The sequence below is a fragment of the Diabrotica virgifera genome, chromosome 1, assembly GCF_917563875.1.
Source record: "Diabrotica virgifera virgifera chromosome 1, PGI_DIABVI_V3a".
Taxonomy (NCBI): Eukaryota; Metazoa; Arthropoda; class Insecta; order Coleoptera; family Chrysomelidae; genus Diabrotica; species Diabrotica virgifera.
In genome coordinates this window covers 266,134,168-266,159,462 of record NC_065443.1, presented here as the reverse complement: position 1 = coordinate 266,159,462, position 25,295 = coordinate 266,134,168, and the positions used below count along the sequence as shown (strand labels likewise).

Genomic DNA, 25,295 nt, shown 5'->3' with positions numbered 1-25,295 from the left:
TCATTCATTCATTCATTTTAAACTTCCAATATCTCGCAAACTGATGACTTTATCGATACCAATAAAGTTATTTACATACAAAGTATTGGAGAATCGAAAAATTTCGCTATAATAGTAATTCACTCAGTGGCGTAGAATTTGGGAAGGGTCAATCATTCACTATCCCCTGTCGTATGCCTCTGGCCTAGCTAGAAACGTTTATTAGTCACATTGTAGTAGGGTGTATAATAGCCACACTTTCTGCCAAGTATGATAAGTATACGTAAAATAGTTTTGAAGTACTTAGTAACAATAATTTTTAAATTCTTAAATAAAACACCCTGTAACTCAGTAAGTAGCCACATTTTATTTAAAAGATTTTAGTTAAATCTTAATATTTTTAGGTCTAGAATCTACAATTCAGAGATTTGATATTCTTAATGAAATTTAACCCAAAAAGGGCCCGTTGTAATATAACTCCAAGAAAAAAAAAGAAGAAAAAGCGACAAAAAAATTTCGTTAATTAGTAAAAAATTCCCAGGAACCCAATTATCGAAACGGCCTTTCAAAATATTTAATCGCCGCGACGTTATTAAAAAAAAACAAATTGTAAACAAATTTTAATAATTTTCAAATGCCATTTTAGGGGGGAGTTTAACTGAAATTTGAATTTACAATACATTTATCCAAAATATACATAAAAATAAAAATAATAAGATCTTATGCAGGTGAATATTTCTTTGGCAACAACCGCGTTTTTGCAATGGAAAATATAGTAACATTTAAAAATCAAATTCAATATCTCAAAAAATATTAAATATTTTTCGACCTTTTTTTTTGGCTTAATACTGGTAACATAGCGCAACTTCGTCTGTAAAATAGGACATTTTATAGTGCTTATTCAAAACGCTAAAAATAATTTTTAGAAAATTTGTTTTTAAAGTTTTATATACAATTATTTAAATAAATAGGGGGTTAAATTTAATTTAGTAAGTGTTATGTCAAAAATTTACCCTTCAACTTTGCAGAAAAAAATCCCTTAGATCTTTATTAATAAGTGAATTACCTCAGCAGTTAAAATAATATTTTTTTGCAAAAATGACCTTTTTTAATTATTTAACCAATGATCCCCTTGTATGATTTGGATACTTTCTCGCAAATATCTTTTGTACCCACCTAAACTTTGATATAAAATTTGTTTCAACCTGTACGAATTTACATTTTAACTTTTTTTATTTTATTAGGTTATACCTACTTAATCATGAAAAGGGCGGTTTTAAAAAAAGATACTTAACCGAAATCTTCAACAAATTCATAAAAGCAGCCATAAAATAACACTTAGATACTGTATCTATATATTGAAGTACTCTATTCAACTATTTGATCTAGTTCTACTTGCAGGACTGTACTATGAATGAAAATTCCTCGATTGAAATGCAATAAAAATTGAAGTGAATAGAAAAAAAATGCGAAAATGATAATGAATATACTACCGCGGTATTGGCTGAAGGACTGTTTCCAAATCCCTGAAAATAATTTATAGAGTTACAATGTACTAGTTTTTTGGTCTTCTACTTATTTGCTGTGTGAATCGTTTGCTGTTTGGTAAATTGCAGTAGTGATTGGTTGCCAAACGGGTTTCCTGAATATTTCTTATCTTGCTTGGTATTCTTTGTAGGCATAATTTTTAGTGAAAATATAATGGAAAACTTTGTTTTTATCATTGGTGTATTTTTTTCTACTAGTGATAGTCTAGGCGCCAAATAGAGGTTACCGTGTCCTTTTCAATTCTTTCAATTCTGATAGACAAACTCAACGGTTTCTTATGGATTTTGGCTGCTGATTACGAATTTCTAGGGTGGATTTCGATTCGAGTGGTCAAAAAATTTTTATAAACAATTTAATTGTTTATACGGCTCTGGCTCATAGACTAAAAGAGATAAAAAAATGTTTCAAATAAAATTTGTTCCTTAATAAAAACGAAGAAAAAATCGTTTACTAAACTTAAATCTAACCATTAGAACTCAAGATATTGTAAAATTAGTGCACAATGCAAATTGCAAAATAAGTATTATTCGAGGCTTTATCGATCGTAACTCGGCTTTTACGCATGAAAATGAGTCCTAGAAGGTCTTGTTTTAAAGCCTAATTAATTGGCTTCCAAAAAAAGTTTTTTTTTTTTTTTATTTTATTATCAGCATCAACCACTTTGGGTTATTAGCTGTACTGTCATTAATACATGGTTACTTAAATCTAATAACATTTTGACTATTACATAAGTTCACATTTAGGTAACAATATAATTTACAAATTAAGAATTATAAAATGTTAACAGTGGTTATAGTTTGCTTAAAACATTAATGTCTTTCAGATAATTAAACAAATGTGTAAGCTTACAGTGTGATCCTAAGACTGCTTTTATATTGAGAGGTATGGAGTGTTTTTGTCTTTCATTAAGATATTTAGGACACTCTATTAATATATGTGTTACATTGATGTCGCAATTACACAGGTCACAAATAGGGCGATTTGACTTAGAGATTAGGTAGCTGTGAGTAAGTCTGCTATGCCCTATGCGTAAACGATTTAGCTTCACAAACAGCTGGCGATTTAGGTCTATCTCACACCAAGGTTCAATTGAGGGCTTTATTGTGTGTAGAGATGATTGTGAAAGATTCCATTCGTTTTCCCATTTGTTTAACACTTTTTCTTTAAGGAATGGTTTGTAATCGGAAACAGGCACTAAGTTCACTAACACTGAAGACGCACTGTGTATTGCTTCTCTGGCATGGAAATCTGCTTTTTCGTTTCCTTGAAGTCCAATGTGTGATGGAACCCATATAAAGCTTACTTGCTGCATCATGTTCTTCAGTAAATGTAATTGTTCTTTTATTAAAATACTTATAGGATTACTTGTATATAACTGTTCTATCGTATGTAATGCACTGAGTGAGTCGGTAATTATGACAGATTTTGGAATTTTTTGAGTACGAATGTGAATGAGGGCTTGCAGAATTGAATATAGTTCTCCAGAGTAAATACTGCAAGTGGAAGATAATTTAAATTGTAATATAGTGTTTGAATCTACAACTGCCGATCCCACACCATCAGCAGTCTTAGATGAATCTGTATAAATATAACAATGATCTGGGAAAGAAGCAAGTATGTTGAGAAAAGATTGATTAATTGTTGCATGGGGGGTATCAAGCTTATTGTATTTAGAAAGAGTTAGATCACATATTGCAGGAGGAAAGGTCCAGGGCGGAGGAGTAACTGTATTTGTCTGATTAAAAAATTTTGGGAATTGAATATTATTGAGAGAGAGATATTTTCTGATTCTCTCGTAAAAGGGGGGGTTAGTTCTTTTTTTATTTACATAAGTTTCTTTGAAACGTTCTGCAATAGTGTGGTGGAAAGTGGGATGCGATTCTATTGCATATATGGATGATGCGTAGGCTAATGACAAGTACATTCTTCGGAAATTTAAAGGTGGTTCTCCGGTTAAACATTGTAAACTATTAATGGGGCTAGTACAGAATGCTCCTGTGGCTATTCTTAATGCTGTATTTTGTATGACTTCTAGTTGAGCAAGAAGTGTCTTCTTTGCAGATGAGTATACAATTGATCCATAGTCGAGTTTGGATCGTACTAGAGATTTGTAAATAAGAATCAAACTTTTACAATCTGAACCCCAATTACGATTGCACAGTGTACGCATTAAATTGAGACCAGATTGACAGGATTGTTTAATGTGCATAATGTGGTACTTCCAAGATAGTTTTTTATCAAAGATCATTCCTAGAAATTTGAAGTGTTCCACATAAGTTAAGTTGTTTCCATATAACTGAAGATCTGGAGTTGTAGACTGCCGTTTTTTTGAAAATAAAATACATTTAGTTTTGGTTGTAGAGAATTGCAATCCTACAGCTTTCGACCAGTTTTCAAGGTGATTTAATGCACATTGTAAATTTTTCTGTATAGAAAGAATATTTTTTCCTCTCGAATATATAACTAAATCGTCAGCGTATAATCTCGCTTTAACAAGTTGTGGAAAGTTTTCTAAGATTTTGTTTATTGCTACTAAGAATAGTGTTGAACTAATAACAGATCCTTGAGGTGTTCCATTTGTTTGGTCTTTAGTGCTGGATAGTGTACCATTTATCTTAACCTTAAATTGTCTCTTACTAAGAAAATTTTGAATGAAATATAGCATGTTACCTTTGACGCCCCACTGACTTAGTGTGTTAAGAATGTCGTATCTCCAAGCCATGTCAAACGCTTTTGTTATATCGAAAAAAACCGCAAGACATTCCTGTCCAATTGCAAACGATTCATTTATCTCGGATTCTAGGTCAATTAAATTATCTATAGTGGATCTGTTCCTGCGAAAGCCGCTTTGTTCATTGATTATTAATTTATTATTTTCCAAAAACCACCTTAGTCTATTATTCACCATTTTTTCCAAGATTTTACACATTGTGTTGGTAAGCGAAATTGGCCTATAGGATTCGGGATCAGTTCGTGGTTTATTTGGTTTTAGTAATGGAACTATTATCGCCTGCGTCCATTTTGTGGGAAACTCATTATTAGTCCAAATTCTGTTGTATAGGTTAAGAAGATATTGTTTTCCATTATCTGGTAGATTTTGTAAGAAACTAACAGGAATATCGTCTGGTCCTGGCGCCGATTTTTTGCTGGTACTTAAAGAGTGATTAAGCTCTTCCATGGTAAATGTTATATTAAGAGGATTATCTTCAATGCAATTAAAATCTATTAATTTATTTTCCGAAATCATCTTGGTATTGATAAATTCTTTAGAAAAGTTGTTATTGTTGGAGTTCATTTCAAATTGTTTTGCTAATAAATCTGCTATTTCGTTATTAGATGTTACTATCTGTTTGTTATTGCATAGAAATGGAATCTTTTTATAGGTATTACTTCCAGATATTTTTCTAACTTTTTCCCATACGGTGCTTATAGGCATAGTGGAATTAATAGAGGACATAAATTCTTGCCAAGATTTTTTTCTGTTCTTTTTAGTTATATATCTAGCTTGAGCCCGTAACTTCTTATATTCTATAGTATTTTCAAGTGTTTTGTGACGTTTCAATTTGTTAAAGGATTTTTTATATTTCTTTATTATATCAGTACACTCTGCGTTCCACCATGGTAATGAATTTCTTTTATGTAGAGTTTGTGTTTTACCTATATGATTTTCACCGGCAAGATGGATTAATGATATAAACGAATTCAAAAGTTCATCTATATGATGATTTTCGTTGACTTCTTTTAAGCTATGGCAGTTCTGTTGAATATACTTTTTGAATAAATACCAATCGGCTTTCTTTAGATTCCATTTTGGAATTGGGGTTGTATTAGTATCTTCATAATTACTGTTAAAAGAGACTTTAATAGGATAATGATCACTTCCAAATAAAAACGGAATTACATCCCATGAAAACTTTGCTGATAGTACAGGATCACATAATGACAGGTCGATAGCTGATGAAGTACCTGTATGAATATTATATCTTGTTGATTGTCCATCATTCAGTACGTTTAGGTTTTTTGAGGTAATTATGTTTTCTAAAATTTTGCCCTTGGAATTTATTCCAAGAGATCCCCATATTGGATTATGGCTGTTAAAATCACCAACGATTATTCTGGGAGTGGGAATCTGATCTAATACATCTGAAATATCTGCTTCTGTGATAGGTAAGTCAGGTGGAATATAAATATTACAGATATTCATTTTTTGTGGAAAGGACACTGATACTCCTACTACTTCTAAATTACTATTGATTACTAATGCTTCTGATTCATATTTTTTGTTAACATACGTAACAACTCCTCCACTAGCGATATTTGCGTTGTCTCGGTTTTTATGGAAACAAGAATAATTCTTCATGTCATAACTATGATATCCTTTAAAGTTTGTTTCTTGTAAACATATTATTGATGGTGAGATTATTGAACATAAATGTTTAAGCATTTCTAAACGGGGATAAAACCCGTTAACATTCCATTGTAGTATCGGTTCGAAGATTTTAGTTTATTTCTGGAGCTGAATTTGTCGAACAATCACTATCTTGATAAGCGGGATCGTCTAGCATTTTTTCGATTTTGTTTATTAATTTAGTGCATTTAGTTTTCATGCTTTTTTCTGTAAAATATGGCTTAATTGTTGTTAACATGTAAATAAAGTTGGGTATATCCGTTGTGTATGTTTGTAATAAACTAATGGGATCAGTCGAGCTAGTATAATTTTCAAAAAAGTCAAGTGTTTGTTCATATGTTAAGTTAAAATTATTTGACGTATCGTGAAATACTGTTTTTGTTGGCATCATTATTTCCTGAATTGATCTGGTAGATTCAGTTTGCTTTTTTTGTTTCTTTTTGGTTTGTGTTGGTACTTTAAATTCTTTATTTAATTCTTCAGTGGGAGATGGAGTAGTATTAATTTCCGAAATTGTTCTCTTATTGGTCGTTGACTGATCCTTAGATATACAATTAGTTTCCATAATTAATACGGGGGGCATTAAATTAGTATCTGTTTGTTGGTTAAGTGAAGGTTCGGCACTAGAATTACTGACTGGATGATTTGGTTCCATTTCTAGGGGTGATGGAATAGACTTGGGGGATTCTTGTGGTTGTTGTTGTATTGGTTGTTGTTGTATTGGTTGTTGTTGTATTGGTTGTGGTTGTATTGCTTGTTGTTGTTGTATTGGTTGTTGTTGTATTGGTTGTTGTTGTATTGGTTGTTGTTGCATTGGTTGTTGTTGTATTGGTTGTTGTTGTATTGGTTGTTGTTGTATTGGTTGTTGCGGTTGGTGTTGGATATGAGAGGAATCATTTTGTTGATTATGATTTGAACAATTTGCTGCAACGTGACCTGTGTTCTTACAGATAAAACATGAAGGTTTATCTAAACTTAAATATATGCGATACGAAGTTTGATCATATGTCATTAAGAAAGAAGAGGGAAGGTCTATATCTACAAGTGGTTGAATATAAGTTTGTCTTCTAAAACTGAGGACGTGTTGAAATTCTGGAAGTTGACTACCGATTCTAAGGAAGGTTAAAGGTGACATTAATTTAAGACCAAATTTGGTTAACTCATTCTCTATTAGAATATGTGGAATAGAAGGGCAAACACCCGATAGTAACAGTCGTTCGTTTGGAGTTATCAATTTTCGTGCTTTTAGATTTTCGCCTTTAATTGTTATTTCTGCTGGACCGGACATAAATTTTTCCACCAGGGATTCGCTGGAGAGATAAATACATATTCTGTTATTTGATAGCCTTGATGAAAATAAAATATTCCGTGGATGAACAACTTCACCAAGTGCTATTAAGTACTCTTCTATTTTAGTATCAGGTAGCGAATTAAATAAAATTGCTTGCAGCTTTGAAGGAAATTGAATTGAAGAAGCATTGTTAAGCACAGTTGAATATGAGGTTTTGTTTTGAGGTTGTTGATGATCTTCAGTCATGATTGTTGACAAATTAGTTAGGTCGGATCTGGTATCATTTGGTATACTCATTAGTAATTATAAACCAGTTTCAGAACCAGAACTAGTTCCGAGAACTGGCCTTTCGGCCGTCACTTAACCTTACAAACGGTATGCTTTGTAATGTTTTGAATAAATAAATAATAAAAACTCACTGGTTTATTCCGTAAGGTAACTGCACTATATACTATTACTTTTTGCTTATTTTCAAGTTTATTTGGATATAAACTACTTGAAAAAAGATGATTTTTTGGGACTGAAATGTAAACACAGTTTGTGTTACCATGTTCAGGACCGGACCCAAAAAAAGTTTGTTACATGACTTTATCTTCATTTATTTTAAAGTTATATCCGTTTGAAGTTATAATTTTCTTAAAAAATTACATTAATTTGTTTATAAGAGTTTCCAGCAAATTTGAGCTATAAAAATGTATACTTTAATTAACAATAATGATAGAAGAACTCAAAAGGAACAATTTGAGGTTATGAAAACGTTCATAAGTTTATTTTTGGCTAAGATGTCGATATTTTAATGGCGCGCGCTATGAGGAGCAAGATCGGCTCACCGCGTAAAGGTTCACGCGTTAACTTCTCGATGCAAATTATAATTTCTATGTATACGTACGTTATCTTCATTTTTCATTGTTGAAAATGCTAATAAAATTTTATCATACAATGCTTATAATTAAATCATCATACTGTACCTCGTATCACCTTTCATTCTATTTACTTCTATTTTTTGTATTAAATGAGAAAAAAAAAACATTAAAAACTAATATTTCAGAAGTATAACTAAAAAGTAAGTTGATATTATTTCTTAATACTATTTTTACAACCTTTTTTTTCATGCATCTGCATAGAGATATACAGGGAATCACAGCTTTTTTACATCTGCATAAGTTCTTAGAGAAATTTTTACAGTTACATAGTGGTACTAAGTCTATTTTTGTAGGCAGTAAAACTAAAACTTTTTGGGGCTTCAGAGTCTAATTATCTATATGATATTCATATAAAGTAGATCTAGTTTTGCAGCATCATCAAGGCCCGTCAATTGTGTGTATGCCGCCACATCATAAATGCCCGTTTTATATGCAGTGATGATGCTGCAAAAGAACTCGATCCATTTTTATATGGATATCACATATTGGCTCATTTGCATGCGTAGAAGTCGAGTTACGATCGATAAAGCGTCGAAGAATACTGTGAGCCATAAAATATCGATATCTTGGCCAAAAATAAACTTACGAACCTTTTCGTAAGCTCAAATTGTTCCTTTTAATTTCTTCTATCATTATTGTTAACAAGAGTATAAATATTTATAGCTCAAATTTGCTTGAAACCCCTATAAACAAATTAATTTACAATTTTTTTAAGAAAATTAAAACTTCAAACGGGTATAACTTTAAAAAAATAAATGAAGATACAGTATTTTAACAAACTTTGTTTGAAAGCCTATTAATGAAGCTTTAAAACGAGACCTTCTAAGGCTCATTTGCATGCGCAGCAGCCGAGTTACTATCGATAAAGCTTCGAAAAATACTTATTTTGCAATTGGCAATTTACATTTTGCACTAATTTTACAATATCTTAAGTTCTAATTAATGGATTTAAATTCAGTAAACGTTTTTTCTTTGTTTTTTATAAAGGAACAAATTTTATTTGAAACATTTTTTTATCTCTTTTAGTTTATGAGCCAGAGCCTTATAAACAATTTATAAAGAATTAAATTGTTTATAACAATTTTTTGACCACTCAGATCGAAATCCACCATCAAAATTCATAATCAGCAGCCAAAAATCCATAAGAAACCGTTGAGTTTGTCCATCAGAATTGAAAAGTACACGGTGACCCCTCTGGCGCCTAGACTATGAAGCTTAAGGACACCTCACAGATCTTATGAAAAATGTAATATCACTCAAATGAATAAAATTTACTTAAATAGATTTGTTTAGAAATTACAATCATTTCGTGTAATTGCGCCAACTCTAAATTTTGATTAATAACGCCTAAAATTGTAGTTAAAATTTATGGAAATTACATTTTTGAAGCCCATAAAACGGCCATATTCATCAATATTATTAGTCTAGTCGCTATTGAAAATAGCATAGCCCAGCGTGAGGCTGGCCCATATTTTTCAGTGCGTCTGTAAAATATGTGTTTTTCATCTGTAAAATAATAAAACTTTCTATAAAATACCTGCACAAATATTTATGAATTGCCGATCCACAAAATCTCCTTTCTCTGTCTAACTCAAGTACATAGGTACCTATTTGATTTTAGATTTATTTATCAATTTATATTTATATTTTATCAATTTATATTTATATTTATATTTTAGATCAATTCACGGCGTTATTATTCAAAATTCAGAGTTGGCGCAATGATATTAAATGATTGTAAATTCGAGTCAAATCTATTCATTTAAATTTTATTTCATTTGAGTGACATTACATTTTGCATAAGATGTGTACGGTGCAATGTCCTTTCGGGAAGAATCTGGGTGTACTTTAGTTTATTATACTATCGAAATGGGACAAAACTATATATTGCCCCACCGATTTAATTTAAAAACTATTATTTACATATCAAAATCAATTAGCATCAAAACTGTTAAATGAAAATTTTATCTTTGGTACCATCATAAACAGTCAAATTTACCGTGTTACAAAAATAGAGTAGAAACTGAAGGGTAGGAAATACCATAGAAGATAACATAGAAGATATCATTAACAATTAATATAAACAAACACATACCACAAATCAGTAATAAAGATTATTTTTTTGATGATCACAGAACACAAAGGCCACAACAAATCATTATTCTCTTTGCATTATCCCTATGCGGGGTCGGCTTCCCTAATTGCATTTCGCCACACAATTCTATCTTGGATCATATCAATGTTAATCCCCTTTACCAACATGTCCTGCCTAATCGTCTCTCCCAGGTCTTCTTTGTTCTTCCTCTCCTACTCCTTCCAAGAATCTGCACTTCAGCTATTCTTCGTATTGGCTGATTAACGTCTCGACGTTGAACATGACCAAACCATTTTAACCTATGCTCTCTCATTTTGGCATCAATTGGTACCACACCTAGACTTCACCTAATATACTCATTTCTAATTTTATCCTTCTTTGTCACTCCACTCATCCATCTAAGCATTCTCATTTCCGCCACATGCATTCGTTGTTCCCCTTTATTTTTCACTGCCCAACATTCAGTTCCGTAAATCATAGCCGGTCTTATGGCTATTTTATAGAATTTTTCCTTCAGCTTCATTGGAATTTTTCTGTCACACAACACACCACTCGCTTCTTTCCACTTCATCCATCCAGCCCTAATTCTACTGCATGTATCTCCATCTATTTCTCCATTACTCTGTAATACCGATCCTAGGTACTTAAAACTATTGATTTTCTCAATCATTTCACCATCCAAAGATACCATTTTATTTGTAGTAACTCCATCTTTAAATGAACATTCCAAATACTCTGTTTTTGTCCTACTAAGTTTTAAACCTTTTTCCTCCAGAGCTTGTCTCCAGTGTTCCAGTTTTTGTTCTAAGTCTCTTTCACTATTTCCTATTAACACTACATCATCAGCATACACTAGACACCATGGAATGCTACCCTGTAGTTTCGCTGTTATCTGGTCCAAAACTAATGAGAACAAATAAAGACTAAGCACCGAGCCTTGGTGCAATGCTACTTTCACCTGGAATTTATCAGTCTCTCCCACACCTGTTCTAACACTAGTTACTCCCTCATACATATCTCTCACAATCTTTACATATTCGCCAGGGACTCCTTTCTTATTGAGTGCTCACCACAGAATCTCTCGAGGAACTCTATCATATGCTTTCTCAAGATTAATGAATACCATATGAGCGTTGGTCTCTTTATTCCTGTATTTTTCCATCAGTTGCCTTACAATGGAAATTGCATCTGTTGTTGATCTGCCCTGCATAAAGCCAAATTGATTATCGGATATTTCGGTTTCTTCACGTATCCGTCTATCAATTACTCTTTCCCATATTTTCATGGTGTGGCTAAGTAGTTTTATAGCCCTGTAGTTTGTACACTGTTGTATGTCTCCCTTGTTTTTGTAGACAGGTACTAGGTACTGAGGTTGTATATGGTATTAAACTATTAAAAAGGACAAAGCCTCTGGACCAGAGAATATGTATGTAGAAACAATCAAACTGAATGAAGAAAATCTAGACATTATTGTGAAGCTTTTTGAACGATATCTACGATACGGGCCAGATTCCAAAAGTCGGGTTCGCTCTACTTTATCGCCCTAACCAAAAAATACCCCGTGCGAAATTCTGCAAGGAATAAGCATAAGAAATTCTGCCAATAAGCCTAATGGCCCATTTTTTAAAACTTTCTTTGAGAATACTACACACAAGATAATTTAAGAAATGTGAATCAGTTTGGTATCAAAAATGGACTTGGTGCGAGATAAGCCATCTTTAGGTTAGTAAGCAAACGTTAGTACATAATTGTTTATATCAAATAATTGATATTTTTCTCTGTTTCATCGATTATTAGCAGGCATTCGATAATGGAAAACACGAAATAATGATGAAATAAATACAAGACTTGAAATGGGATAAAAAAGAAATAAGAGTTATCTCCAATCTGCATTGGAACCAGACAGCAACAGTACGTCTTCGAAATTTGAACAAAACGGAAGATTTCTCAATAAAAAGGAAGTAAGGCAATTTTGAATACTTTCTCCTTTTTAGGGTGCTGTCTACTTTAGTCAAGGTTAGCGATTACACTGGCAAATTTGTCTCTGTCCAATGCGGTACAAAGAAAGATGTTGAATCAAGGCCGGTCCAGTCTCTGATGTTTCTAAGCCATGAAATCCTGCGCCTACCAAGACCACGTTTTCCTTCAATCTTACCTTGGATGATCAGTTGCAAAATGCGGTACTTTTCGTTTCTCGTTATGTGTCCCAGGTAGCTAACTTTTCTAGCTTTGATGATCTTCAGCAGCTCCCTATCTCTACCTATTCTCCTCAGAACATTTTAGTTGGTGATATGGGTTCTTCAAGGCATTTTCAAGATCCTTCTATAAATCCAGAGGTCAAAGGCTTCTAACTTATTTATCAGCGTTATGTTGAGTGTCCAGACCTCCGTTCCATACAAAAGTATTGACCATACATAGCAATGCAGAAAACGATATCTATGGCTGATATTAATGCTGCTGTTAAAAAATAAGCTTTTCATTTTGCTAAAGCCTTGTCGCGCTACCTCTATACTCGCTCGCTCTTACTTCTTGTTTATAATCAAGTTGATTGTTTATTGGTTGTATTGGTTTATTGATAGTTGTATTGGTTTATGTATTCAAGCTGTTAGTGGTTCACATAAATTTGAGAGGGTAGATTTTTTATCCTTGATATTTTCATAATTTTGGTTTCCGGATACTTTCTCCAATGCTGTCTAACTTATACGAAGAGAAAACATTTGCAGAAACAGTGGCCAACTCTAATAGGACTATCAAAATAAAAGGCATATTTATTAACAACATTAGGTATGCCGATGATACAGCGATAGTGGCAGATAACATCCAAGATCTTCAATTAGTCCAGTCGTAAGAGACGAAAATGCCAGTGATCCTCTATTTATATTACTTTGTCGAGTCTGGATTCGACCACAGTTTTTCTGCCCAGTTTTGGGCTACGTCTACACCCTTTGAATTAACGAGCCATAAGTCGTCGAGGGTACAATGTGATGGACAAAGCCTGTATACTCTCAGGTGCTCCATATTCGGTATTTCCCAACATTCACAAAGTACGTCGATATCTGTCTTTATACCTTATTTAATGAGGTTCTGTTTTGCAGGGGCAACACTGGTGCGTAAGCGGTTAAGTATCTGCCAGGTTTTCCAGTTTAGGTCCATTCGGATAGGTGGTTCTGGGTGTAGGGGGAACAGTTCGGGAGGTTCGACGCTGAAGTTTCTCATAAACCATTCCCTTGATTTAAGCCGGTTGGTTCCTGGCGGTTCGTCAATCCCACATAATTAGTACCTTTTATCGAAAGTTTGCCTGAACTTTCCACATATTGCGAGGCACATCTACGGTCTTCTGGTGATGCGAATCCAGCTGCCCGGTACAGTAGGGATAAAGGGGTACATTTCATACACCCATTGGTTATTCTACATGTTTCATTTAATGCAGTGGTAACTTGGCTGATCTAGATCTACTCCAAATGGTACAGGCATATTCCCCTGATGAAAAATACAGGCTTTAGCTGTTGACTATAAGACCTATGAGTTTTCACCCCATTTGCTCCCTACATGTTTCCGGGGAAGGTTGTTACTCGTAATAACCTTTTGTCTTGCCTTCTGACAGTTGAATTTATATATTCATGACCGTTTTACTATGGCTCCAAGATATTTCGGCCTGTCAGTATGTTCCAAGTGTTGTCCCTTCCAAGATACATTCAGTTTTGCATGCTCCAAATGGTTGTTGAGATGGAATGCTTCTATTACAGTCTCTGTAACATTTTTTCATAGTGTGCTCTTTTCTTTTGTCGATTTATTTCCTTTACTTTTGTTCTTTGCTCGTTGTATGCTCGTTTATTATCTGCTTGATTTGTGTATGCTCTCATTAAACAAAAATTTATATCTGGGAATGGATAAACAATCTTTTGAAATCAGGTTTTTTTATTAGGAATTCATCATCATCATTCTCTTTGTCTTATCCCTATGCGGGGTCGGCTTCCCTAATTGCATTTCTTCACACAATTCTATCTTGGATCATATCAATGTTAATCCCCTTTACCAACATGTCCTGCATTATCGTCGTCCCCCATTTCTTCTTATGGCTGTTTTATAGAATTTTCCCTTCAGCTTCATTGGAATTTTTCTGTCACACACCACACCACTCCCTTCTTTCCACTTCATCCATCCAGCTCTAATTCTACTGCATGCATCTCCATCTATTTCTCCATTACCTGTAATACCGATCCTAGGTATTTAAAACTATTGCTTTTTCCAATCATTTCACCATCCAAAGATACCATTTTATGTGTAGTAACTCCATCTTTAAATGAACATTCCAAATACTCTGTTTTTGTCCTACTAAGTTTTAAACCTTTTTCCTCCAGAGCTTGTCTCCACTGTTCCAGCTTTTATTCTAAGTATCGTTCACTATTTCCTATTAACACTACATCATCAGCATACATTAGGCACCATGGAATTCTACCCTGTAATTTCGCTGTTATCTGGTCCAAAACTAATGAGAATAAATAAGGACTAAGCACCGAGCCTTGGTGCAATCCTATTTTCACCTGAAATTTATCAGTCTCTCCCACACCTGTCCTAACACTAGTCGTTACTCCCTCATACTTATCTCTCACAATCTTTACATATTCGCCAGGGACTCCTTTCTTATTGAGTGCCCATCACAGAATCTCTCAAGGAACTCTATCAGATGTTTTCTCAAGATCAATGAATACCATATGAGCGTTGGTCTCTTTATTCCTGTATTTTTCCATCGGTTGCCTTATAATGCAAATTACATCTGCTGTTGATCTGTCCTGCATAAAGCCAAATTGATTCTCGAATATTTCGGGTTCTTCACGTATCCGTCTATCAATTACTTTCTCCCATATTTTCATGTTTTTTCATGTGTGTTTCATTACTCTCTCCCATATCTATCAATTACTCTCTCCCATATTCCCAATTGGGAATTATTTTACATAACGGAAATGATGGATTTACTGCATTACAACACTAAATTATTTGACTATATTTTATAGAGAGTACATTCATATAAACACTAAACGAGATTCATCCAATATGCAAGAAAAGTTTATGCAAGAAAAATTATAATTTCCAAACAATTTTTACTCAACAAATTTAAATTGTAATTCATTGACGCAAATTGGTATCAAATACGTGAGTTTATTAATCTTAACAACAGAAGGAATCACAATTATTCGCACTGCTAGTTATAAAAACAAAGTTCTCCCATTATATTCGAAGTACATTTGCATTTTTGATAAATCGTTTTAAAAACGGCTTCACATTGGTCGAAAAATAACGTTACCAAACTTTTCTCACATACTCGATAGGTACTTTATCTTTACGTGACTATAAAGTATTGCCTGTTGTTTGTTTGACTTTATTATCGAGTTTCGTGACCGAAGGCCTGATTGATTTCTAGATATAAAAATATTTACGTCTGATATGATTGATAGATAGCGCTTGGGCATGTTGCATTTTAGTAATGAGTCTATAAGGTAGCCGGTGTTGTGTAATTTGTAAATAATACCTGAAAATACACGGTGGTCGGATAAACACTAAAAATAGTTTAGAGAAATAAGGGAAAAAAATATCCTGTTGGTAACACAACCCCCTCCGGGCCGAAACCAAATTTTTTGAGTAGCATGGACATCTATAATAATAACCTATATGTTTCCTGATATACATAGCCGATTATTTCCTGATATACATAGCCATATGAAGCCGATTTTGATGATATACATAGTTATAAACAAATGAAGATAAAAAAACCGTAAATTTTCGCTTTTTCCATCTATTACCAAAAAGTTAAATATTTTAAACAAATTTGAGAGTAAGAAACTCATAACTCGTATAAAAAACTTCAATATGGCGTTCACTACATATGTCTATCCTTATTGGTTGCTTAGAAAATTGCAAAATAAATAATAAATTTTGAGTTTATATAAATATTCATAATTTATGTAAAAATTAACTTAGAACCTTCTTATTATACGGAATGCTGAGACTTCTGGTGCTTAAATCATACCCTAAATTTCAAAGCAATTGGTCAAATAGTTTAAAAGTTATTTAATTTGATTTTCCCAAATTAATTTTTTTTGCAACACCGTAAGTCAGAAAATGATAAAGTTAGAGTAATACTTTGGATAGTTTATGATAGAAGCAAATTTACACTATTCATTTAATTAAAAAAAAACAAGACAAAAATAATTCTAAATATTGCAAAATTATTTTGCAAAAACATGTGAATTAAAAAGGGGGGCTAACTTCGTCCCTAACTGTCCTAGAACAATTGTTTTTCTTTCTAAATGTGTATAAAAATTTAGTATTTCTAAATATGAAAAAATAATTTTTCTACGGGTCACAATTAAAAAGTTATTCTAATTGTTTATAAGTAAGCAAAAAATCGACATGTTTTTGCAAAATAATTTTATCTACTCTATGTCATATTATGTATAAGTTTTTAGTTTGTGAAACCTGTCATTATAGATAGCAGTGCGTGAAGTAAAAATGTATTTTAAATGGGATTTACTTTTTCGCACTGATTTTTGGCACACTTTCATATAATCAAATTAATATCCTTAACTTTCGCGTTGTCATGGTGATAACATAATGAGTAATAAATTACAACAAAAGTTTTGACAGTTTTGTGGTTTGAAAGAAGTTATGGTTTATTTTTTAACCAGGAGGAATAAACTAAAAAGACAGATTCACACCCAAGAAAGTCACTAGAAAAATAACCAAATACATCTTCTTTTTTGGTTGATCATGTTGGCCCTCAACGTTAATCCATAAATATTATATTATATTAATACGTCGCTGAAGAGTTCTAAAAACAACTGCTTTTTATATCAAATCAGACTAAAAATCTAAAAATTAAAGAAATAACACAGAAAACACAAAAAATCGCCGATATAACTGAATAAACCTATGAAATACCAAAAGTGTCGAAACTTGATAAATGTCATTAGTGTCAAAATTTTATAATAGTGGAGTAAACTTGCCTGCCGCTATACCAATTACAGACAAGGATTACAGTGCGGTAAATTTGAATAACTCCTCTTGGTTTAAAAACAAACCATAGAATTTTTAAATGTCCAAGTTTTAAAAATTTTAGAATAGAAATGAATTCCAGTGACGAAGAGTTACAGTTTTTTTATTTGTTTATCGTAAATAAAATATTGTATGAAACTGTGCGTGAAGTACTTTTTGCGAACTTACTCGATGTATAGCACTCGCACCGCTGTCGCTCGTGCTCTAAACATCGCGTGCGTTCACAAAAAGCATACTTCACGCACTGTTTCATAAATAACTATTACACTGCTTAAAATTACTTTTTGTCATTTTTCTTTGAATTAAGTTAGAAGTATAAATGTTCTTCTTTCATAAACTGTCCGAAGTATTATTGTGACCTCATAATTTTCTGACTTATAGTGTTGCAAAAAAAATTAATGTGGGATAAACAAATTAAATAACTATGAGGACCGGTTGTTCGAACGCTAATCATCATTGATCACTATCAAATATTTAATTACTGTCACAACTGTCAATGTCAACTTTGGTTGGGTTGCTGAAAACATAGTTAATTATAATTATGAGATTAGTTAGTCAATTAACATAACAATTATTAACATAATTGATTAACTAATTTAATAATTGTCATCAATAATTATGTTTTCGGCAACCCAAATAAAGTTGACATTGACAGTTGTGACAGTAATTAAGTATCTGATAGTGATCAATGTTGATTAGCGTTCGAACAACCGGCCCTTAAACTATTTGACAAATTACTTTTAAATTTAAAATATAATTTAAGCACAAGAAATCTCAGCAATCCGTTTAATAAGAAGGTTCTAACTTAATTTTTAAATAAGTTATCAACATTTATAAAATATAAACTTATATAAATTATAAACTATAACTTCGGATCTACTGACGATAAAGACCTGGTCTGACTCTAATTTACTCTCTTTTAACGTAAATAAAACAGAAGCATTATCCTATAAAGGAGCTCTTCAACCTTTGCCACTTCATAACAGCCAGATCAGTACCGTTGATTCTGTAAAATTTCTTGGTATTTTTTTAGACAGCAACCTCAAATGGTCACTTCATATCGATTCGTTAAGTAAGAAACTCGCCTCAGCTTGCTATGCAATACGATCTGTCTCAAGGGAACTCAATTTAGCATCTTCTAAAATAACATATTTTTCATTGTTCGAGTCTCATCTTCGATATGGTCTTCCTTTTTGGGGTTCTAGTACAGCTGCTCAAATTGATGTCATTTTTAGATTGCAAAAAAGAGCAATAAGATATTTGTTTGGCCTCAGAAGATCTACACATTGCAGAAGTTACTTCAGAGATCACGAAATTTTAACACTTCCATCTTTATATATTCTAGAAACGGTCTGTTTAATTCGTAAACACCTTCATGTCTTTCCATCCAGGCCCAATCATCTTTACTCCACCAGAAATTCAATCTTTGATATTTATTTACCGATTCCATCCACTGAGTTAGTAAAGAAATCTATATTATATTCCGCAAAGAAACTGTACAATCATCTTCCGTTACAACTTAAATCTGCAACATCTTTCCCTAAGTTCCGAAAAATGACAAAAGCCTATCTATCCAAAAGACCATATTATTCAATAGAAGAATTTCTTAATGAATAACTAAGAAAATTGGGTTCCATGCGCAGTAGCATAAACTTGTCAGTTCCTTATATTGTACCTATTTTATTTTATTTGTTGTATGTTCAATTTGCAATTTATATATATTTTGCAATAAATTGTTTTTGTCTTGGCTTTTATATCTTATACTGTACATTATTGACGATTTATCTAATTTTAGTAAATTGTAGTTGTTATTTGTTATTTATATTATGTTTTTCTTTTGACTGTATGTAAGCTTTGTCCATAAAATTGTAAAAATTTTCAGTGGCAATAAAGCATATTTCTATTCTAAAATCTCAAAACCTATGACTTATTTTGCACTTTTCTAAGCAACAAATAAGGATATACATTTTCATCGAACGCCATATAGAAGTTTTTTGTATAATTTATGAGTTTCCTATTCTCAAATTTGTTAAAATGCTTCACATTTTAGTAATAGACGAAAAAAGCGAAAATTTATCGTTTTTGATCTTCACTTGTTTACAACTATGTATATCATCAAAATTGGCTGCAGGAAACATATAGGTTATCAATATAGATGTCCATTATGTCCATACTACTTACTCAAAAAATTTGGTTTCGGCCTGAAGGGGGATGTGTCACGAGAAAAATCTTATTTCTCTGGACCATAAAGAAATTTCGTCTTGGTCAATTATCCTCACACATTTTGCTTTTTAGATGTTCCCAGAACAGAAAATATAAATCTAAAGATAATTCAATGTACCTACATTGAATAAAGTCACTTGTATCGTTGATTGAACATTCTGAAACTGTAACTTTATTACCAAAGGCGAATTTGAAGAATTGTCGCCCCTAGGCTATCCACAATTTGCCACCTCCCCACCACCATTTTTTACCTTTTTACCAAAATTTTCCGCCCCCTGAATTCTGCCACCCTGGGCTATAGCCCATTCAACCCATATGTAAATCCAGCCCTTCTTATTGCATCCTACTTGCATTATTATAATATTAACAGACAAATTATCACTTATTTTACATTTATAGTTAAATACACTTTGTCCAATAATGACGTATCACATCACTGAATAATTATCTGCACCTGCAGGTCTTCTAAATATCCATCTATAGTTGCAATAACTTCTACATTTGAAGTTTTAAATACTTATAATGTAATCTCTGATATGGGTATAACTACAGAACCATGTCGAACCAAAATTAAACACATTCTGAGGTCACAGCCTCATAGATGTCAATCGTTGTTATGTGTGGATGATTGTAATGTAGTTTATCCACTGCCATGACCTTTGTTCTTGATATGATTAACTGCCGACCAAATATTTGACTTTTCTCTGTCTGTCTGTATCATCTTCTAAACGTAGGTTATTTCTTTTTTGGTCGTTTATTGAGATGCCCTTTTCGCCTCCTTCAAGCGCTCTTCTTATAATATCTTCTTCTTTTATGCCGTTTTGTTTTCAAGCCTTGGCTATCGTCCTATTAACAAGTTGATGAAAGGTTTCTCAGTCGGCAGCTATATGGAACAATTCCTCGACTCTTTTCTCAATAATATACTTCCCATATAATATGTTAAATAATTGTGGAGATAGTCATCTTTGTCTGACATCTTGATCTGGATAGAATTCGTTTCAGAGTGTGTCAAGCACTTAACTGTTCCAGTAGTGTGTTCGTATAGTTCAGTTATAAGCGAAATTAAGTAATGTGGTATTGTACCCTCGGAGATCGCTGGGAAAATTTACACTCAAAATAACAAAATTCAGTTTGGCAACACTGTGTGAATGTTGATAGTAACATATCCCTTTTAAGGTAAACAGAACTGTAATTTAGTCCAGACAAATTAATATATTTTTTTCCAACAAAAATGAGATTTTTCAACCAAATAATGTTTCAAATATGATGTGCAAAATAATTTTTAATTGGGTTCTGCTAATGAGCTTGCTTTTTTGTCATTAAAGTAGAAAAAACATTAATTTTCACTCATTAAATCATTATCGTCCAGTTATCGTCTTAATTATTTTAACTGTACTAATATGCGTCGACTAATTCTGAATGATTAATGGGTTGTGGAAACATTTAATCTGTAGCGGCTTCTGGAATGTCTTAAATCGAATTTCATTGATAAAATGCGCATATATCCCACCGATCTTCGCTTCGACCATACGTCTACGTCTTTTAGTATATGCCATACTTGTATAAATAAATTTTGATGTCTACCTGTGTTGCTCTAGCTACCTTATAGAAACATATTAAACTGGAATAGTTAATAATTTGGAATTGCATTTCGTTTCCGAGAAAAATCAATTCATTCGCTAATCGTCTTAAGGGGTCTTCGCCATCCAAGAAACCTATTTGGGGTATATTTTAAAATTTTCTCGTGTGGCTCACATTTAACGGTACTGAAATACGTGTTGAATGAACATGTACTAGGTTTCTGTTCAACTACTTCACAACATCAGTGTTTTAGTGTATAGGTACTTATAGTGTTCAGCTACAACATAAACTAATAACATCGATTATTATGTCCTATATACTATGGATGGGTATTGATAATAATGTGCATTTGGATAATACGTTTTGTCCTACTTGTTTATAGGAAGAGGTTATTTTATTAAAAAAATATAAAATATGACGAAATATATTTTTGTTGATCTGTGTCCATTGAACTGGCAAGAACCACACGTTCTATACCCTATTCCACGAACATACGACTGTTGTGGATTATCTCGACAACGAATATTTTACTGTGCAAATTATGAAGAACGAAAGTAAATTGCAAAATACATTGTTGTTTATTGAAACAATTATTAGAGCCATTTACTTTCGCACTTCCTATGTTGCACACTAAAATATTCGTTATTATAAAATATTCGATGTCGGGATAGTATCACAGGGTTTTTCCTGGTTTTCCCTTGTGATTTACTATGAAGTCTCTAACGCGAGAATTTTACTGTCGTTGCATTTGGTTGTCTTTTTAAAGACATATCACATGCTATAATTTTTTATGACGGATATTCTTGAGTTGGGGTTCATTTCATGTAATCGAATGAACTATCTTTCAGTAAGTCGTCCCAGGAACGCAACTCATAAATATTGGCAATATCATTTTAAAGTCTTCTACTTTAAAATGTATAATATATGTCTGAATTGCCAATATAAATGAGTGAGATTAAATAAATTATTAGAAGAATTTTTTTTGCTTAGCAACAACACTTTAGTTTATTTTAGTAATATTTTGTATTTTGACAACGGCACCCGATTTGGGCGTCGAAACGTTAATAAAATTATTTTTTTCATTTTAATTGTGGCTTATTTCCCATATAAATAATTAATCAAAATATTCGTTGTCGCGATAATCCAAGACAGTCGTATATTCGTGGAATAGCCCATATTCGAGCAGGGAACCATGTTGCCCTTTGAGCACCATTAATATACAGGGTGTTTCATTAATAATTGTCCATATAGTAACTGGAGAAACCTTAGCACAAAATACGAAGATTTAACCTAAAACACTTAACTAAAATGTGGTTCCTTACCGAGTTACAGGTTGTTTTATTTAAAAATTTAAAAATTATTTTTGCTCAGCATTTTAATACTATTCGATGTATCCTTTTCATACTTGGCAGGAAGTATAGGTACTGTACAATCTATTAAATTGTGTTAAACAAACGTTTCTGGCCATTACCAGAGGCGTACGATGGGGGAAAGTGAATGGTTGACTCTTTCCAAGTTCTACGCCACTGGCGGAATTGCTATTTTAGTTCAATTTTTGGATTCTCCAATACTTTCTATCAAAATGATATACTCTTAATTCGTAACGATAAAGTCATTAGTTTTCGAGATCTTTGAAGTTAAAAATGAAACGACACGGTTATTTTGATTAATGTACTATGTCGTTTCATTTTTAATTTCAAATATCTCGAAAACTAATCATTTTAGCGTTACGAATTATTTACATAAAAAGTAGTGGAAAATCAAAAGATTACACTAAAATAGCAATTTCGTCAGTGGCGTAGAATTTGGGAAGAGTCAACCAGGCACTATCCCCTGTCGTACGCCTCTGGTAGTAGCTAGAAACGTTTATGTATCTTAATTTAGTAGGGTGTTCTGTACCTACATTTTCTGCCAAGTATGATAAGGATACGCCAAATAGTTTTAAAGTACTGGGTACAAATAATTAAATTTTAATCATATGAATCATATTAACATAAATTAATCAAAATAACTGTTCCGTTTCATATTTAACTTCAAATATCTCGAAAAATAATGACTTTATCGTTACCAATGTAGAGTATATTATTTACCTAGAAAGTATTGGAGAATCTAAAAATGGCACTAAAATAGTAATTCCTTCAGTGGCGTAAAATTTGAGAAGGGTCAACCATTCACTATCCCCTGTCGTACGCCTCTGGTAGTAGCTAGAAACGTATGTTTATCATAATTTAGTAGGGTGTGTAGTAGCCGCACTTTCTGCCAAGTATGAAAAGGATACGTCGAATAGTTTTAAAATGCTGAGAAAAAATAATTTTTAAATTTTTAAAAAAAGCACCCTGTAACTCAGTAAGGAACCACATTTTATTTAAGTGTTTTAGGTTAAATCTTCGTATTTTGTGCTAAGGTTTCTCCAGTTACTATATGGACAATTATTAATGAAACACCCTGTACAATCTATTAACATCGACTTGCGAGTCGCTATATTTATTATAATCTTACTATGTAAATCATATATCTCGATGTTAAAACCTTTAATAGTGTGGTGGTTTCATCTACTAAGCAGAACGCACTGAGGATGATCTGATTTAGATCGAAAACGTTTTGCAATCCATTTGGATGACATTTTAATAGTTTTTAATAAACTTTTTATACCATTATAAAAACGAAGTTTTTTACTTCTGTATGAGTTTGAACTGGGATTTTCCCATTGATTTTTTTTGTATTTACTGTCATTAATAAGTCATATAATTACAAGAAATTATGTAAATTTTAGCAGATAATTTATTATTTAATAGTTATTTTTAAGGAATGTTATCAGATATGTACTCAACTTGAGAATAATTTGCAGGTATTATTCAGATTTGGTTGTATAGAATTGGCATTTGGTGATTTTATACCTTAAGATAAGAAGTTCAGAGTACAAAAATATGTTGGTTTTAGCATATTTTAACTTCTTTTATTATGTCTTCTTTTTACCGTGTAGTCCGTTTTTTTTTCGTGTAATAAATAGAGATGTCAGGTAGTTGGAACGTGGACTATAATTTTCTTTATGATTCACTTCTACACTATCTGTCTAGTCAAGTCAACTATTATGTAATTGGAAAGATGGATCCACGCAATAGGTACACACACGTATACATATGGCTTCCTATAGCAGAAAAAATAATGTCGTTTGGTTTGGCATAAGATATTTGTAAATCTGATACAATTCGATAATATATAGAACTTTATTATTGTAAATTATTTACGTTTTGACTATTCGCTTGAGACACTATGTACTTATGCCCTTCTTATTGATGTGACTATCCATAACGAAAGCTATCGACCATCACGGCAATCTTTATCTTGCCCGGAGGGCATATCTGGATTCATTTCTCATAATGTATGTGAACTATTGTACCATTCGAGATTTGATGACCTCCTCATTTGTGACTGGGCCAATTTTCTGTAGTGCACTGTAGTATATCAGAAAAGGAACCTATATACCAAATTTTGTTGAAATCTGACGTCTCGTTCAAAAGTTATCGAGCTATTAGTCACATATGTATTGTCGCCATTTTGAATGCCCGCCATTTGTGTAAAAGGCAAAATCTGAGATGGCCTCATATCCAAGTTTGAACCTTTATATGTGTACTATATGCGGTCCAAATTATATACTTCTATCATTAAATGCACAATTGTTTCACATATCGGCTGCACTACTGGATCTTAAGTATTCTATGACATAGCCACATCTCAAATACTTCCAATCTTATGTCCTAAACATACCTCCTAAAGGAGCTATATACCATTTCTAGATATTCAGTCCTCTCCGCTCTATAGTGAGATATCACTGCCTTCAGTGACCACTTGTTCTTCTTATGTATGGTCCTCTCCTCTGGGAGATTGGATTTCATACCAATGCAGCAATTTCATAATCTGATGTATCTCCATAGGGCATTTCATCGATTGTCATTTGTTTCGAGCTTCTGTCATGTGTCACATAATATTAATATATCTACATCTTACGTCTTTGGTTTGTATCATTGGTATATACCAACAACGTATGACGTAGATATATTAATATTATTTGACACATGACAGAAGCTCGAAACAAATGACTGTGAATGAAAAGCCCTATTCCAAAAGATGTGAGCGCAGTATGTTGAGTGGTTTTTTCCAATAGTATAATTTTGTTTATATATTATTTTTAAC

At 32.5% G+C, this 25,295-nt stretch overlaps 1 protein-coding gene across 27 annotated transcripts in view; it reads right to left on the bottom strand.

Moving 5' to 3' along the window:
- LOC114344868 (voltage-dependent calcium channel type A subunit alpha-1) overlaps positions 1–25,295 on the bottom strand; it is a 460,590-nt gene that overhangs the window by 75,326 nt on the left and 359,969 nt on the right. For 21 of the 27 annotated variants that reach the window (XM_050650056.1, XM_050650071.1, XM_050650052.1 and 18 more), the window contains one exon: positions 1,473–1,505. The exons of the other annotated variants lie outside the window; for them this stretch is intronic. In XM_050650056.1, the coding sequence (XP_050506013.1) occupies positions 1,473–1,505 (33 nt within the window). The remainder of the gene's footprint in view (positions 1–1,472; positions 1,506–25,295) is intronic. 27 annotated transcript variants of the gene reach the window in all.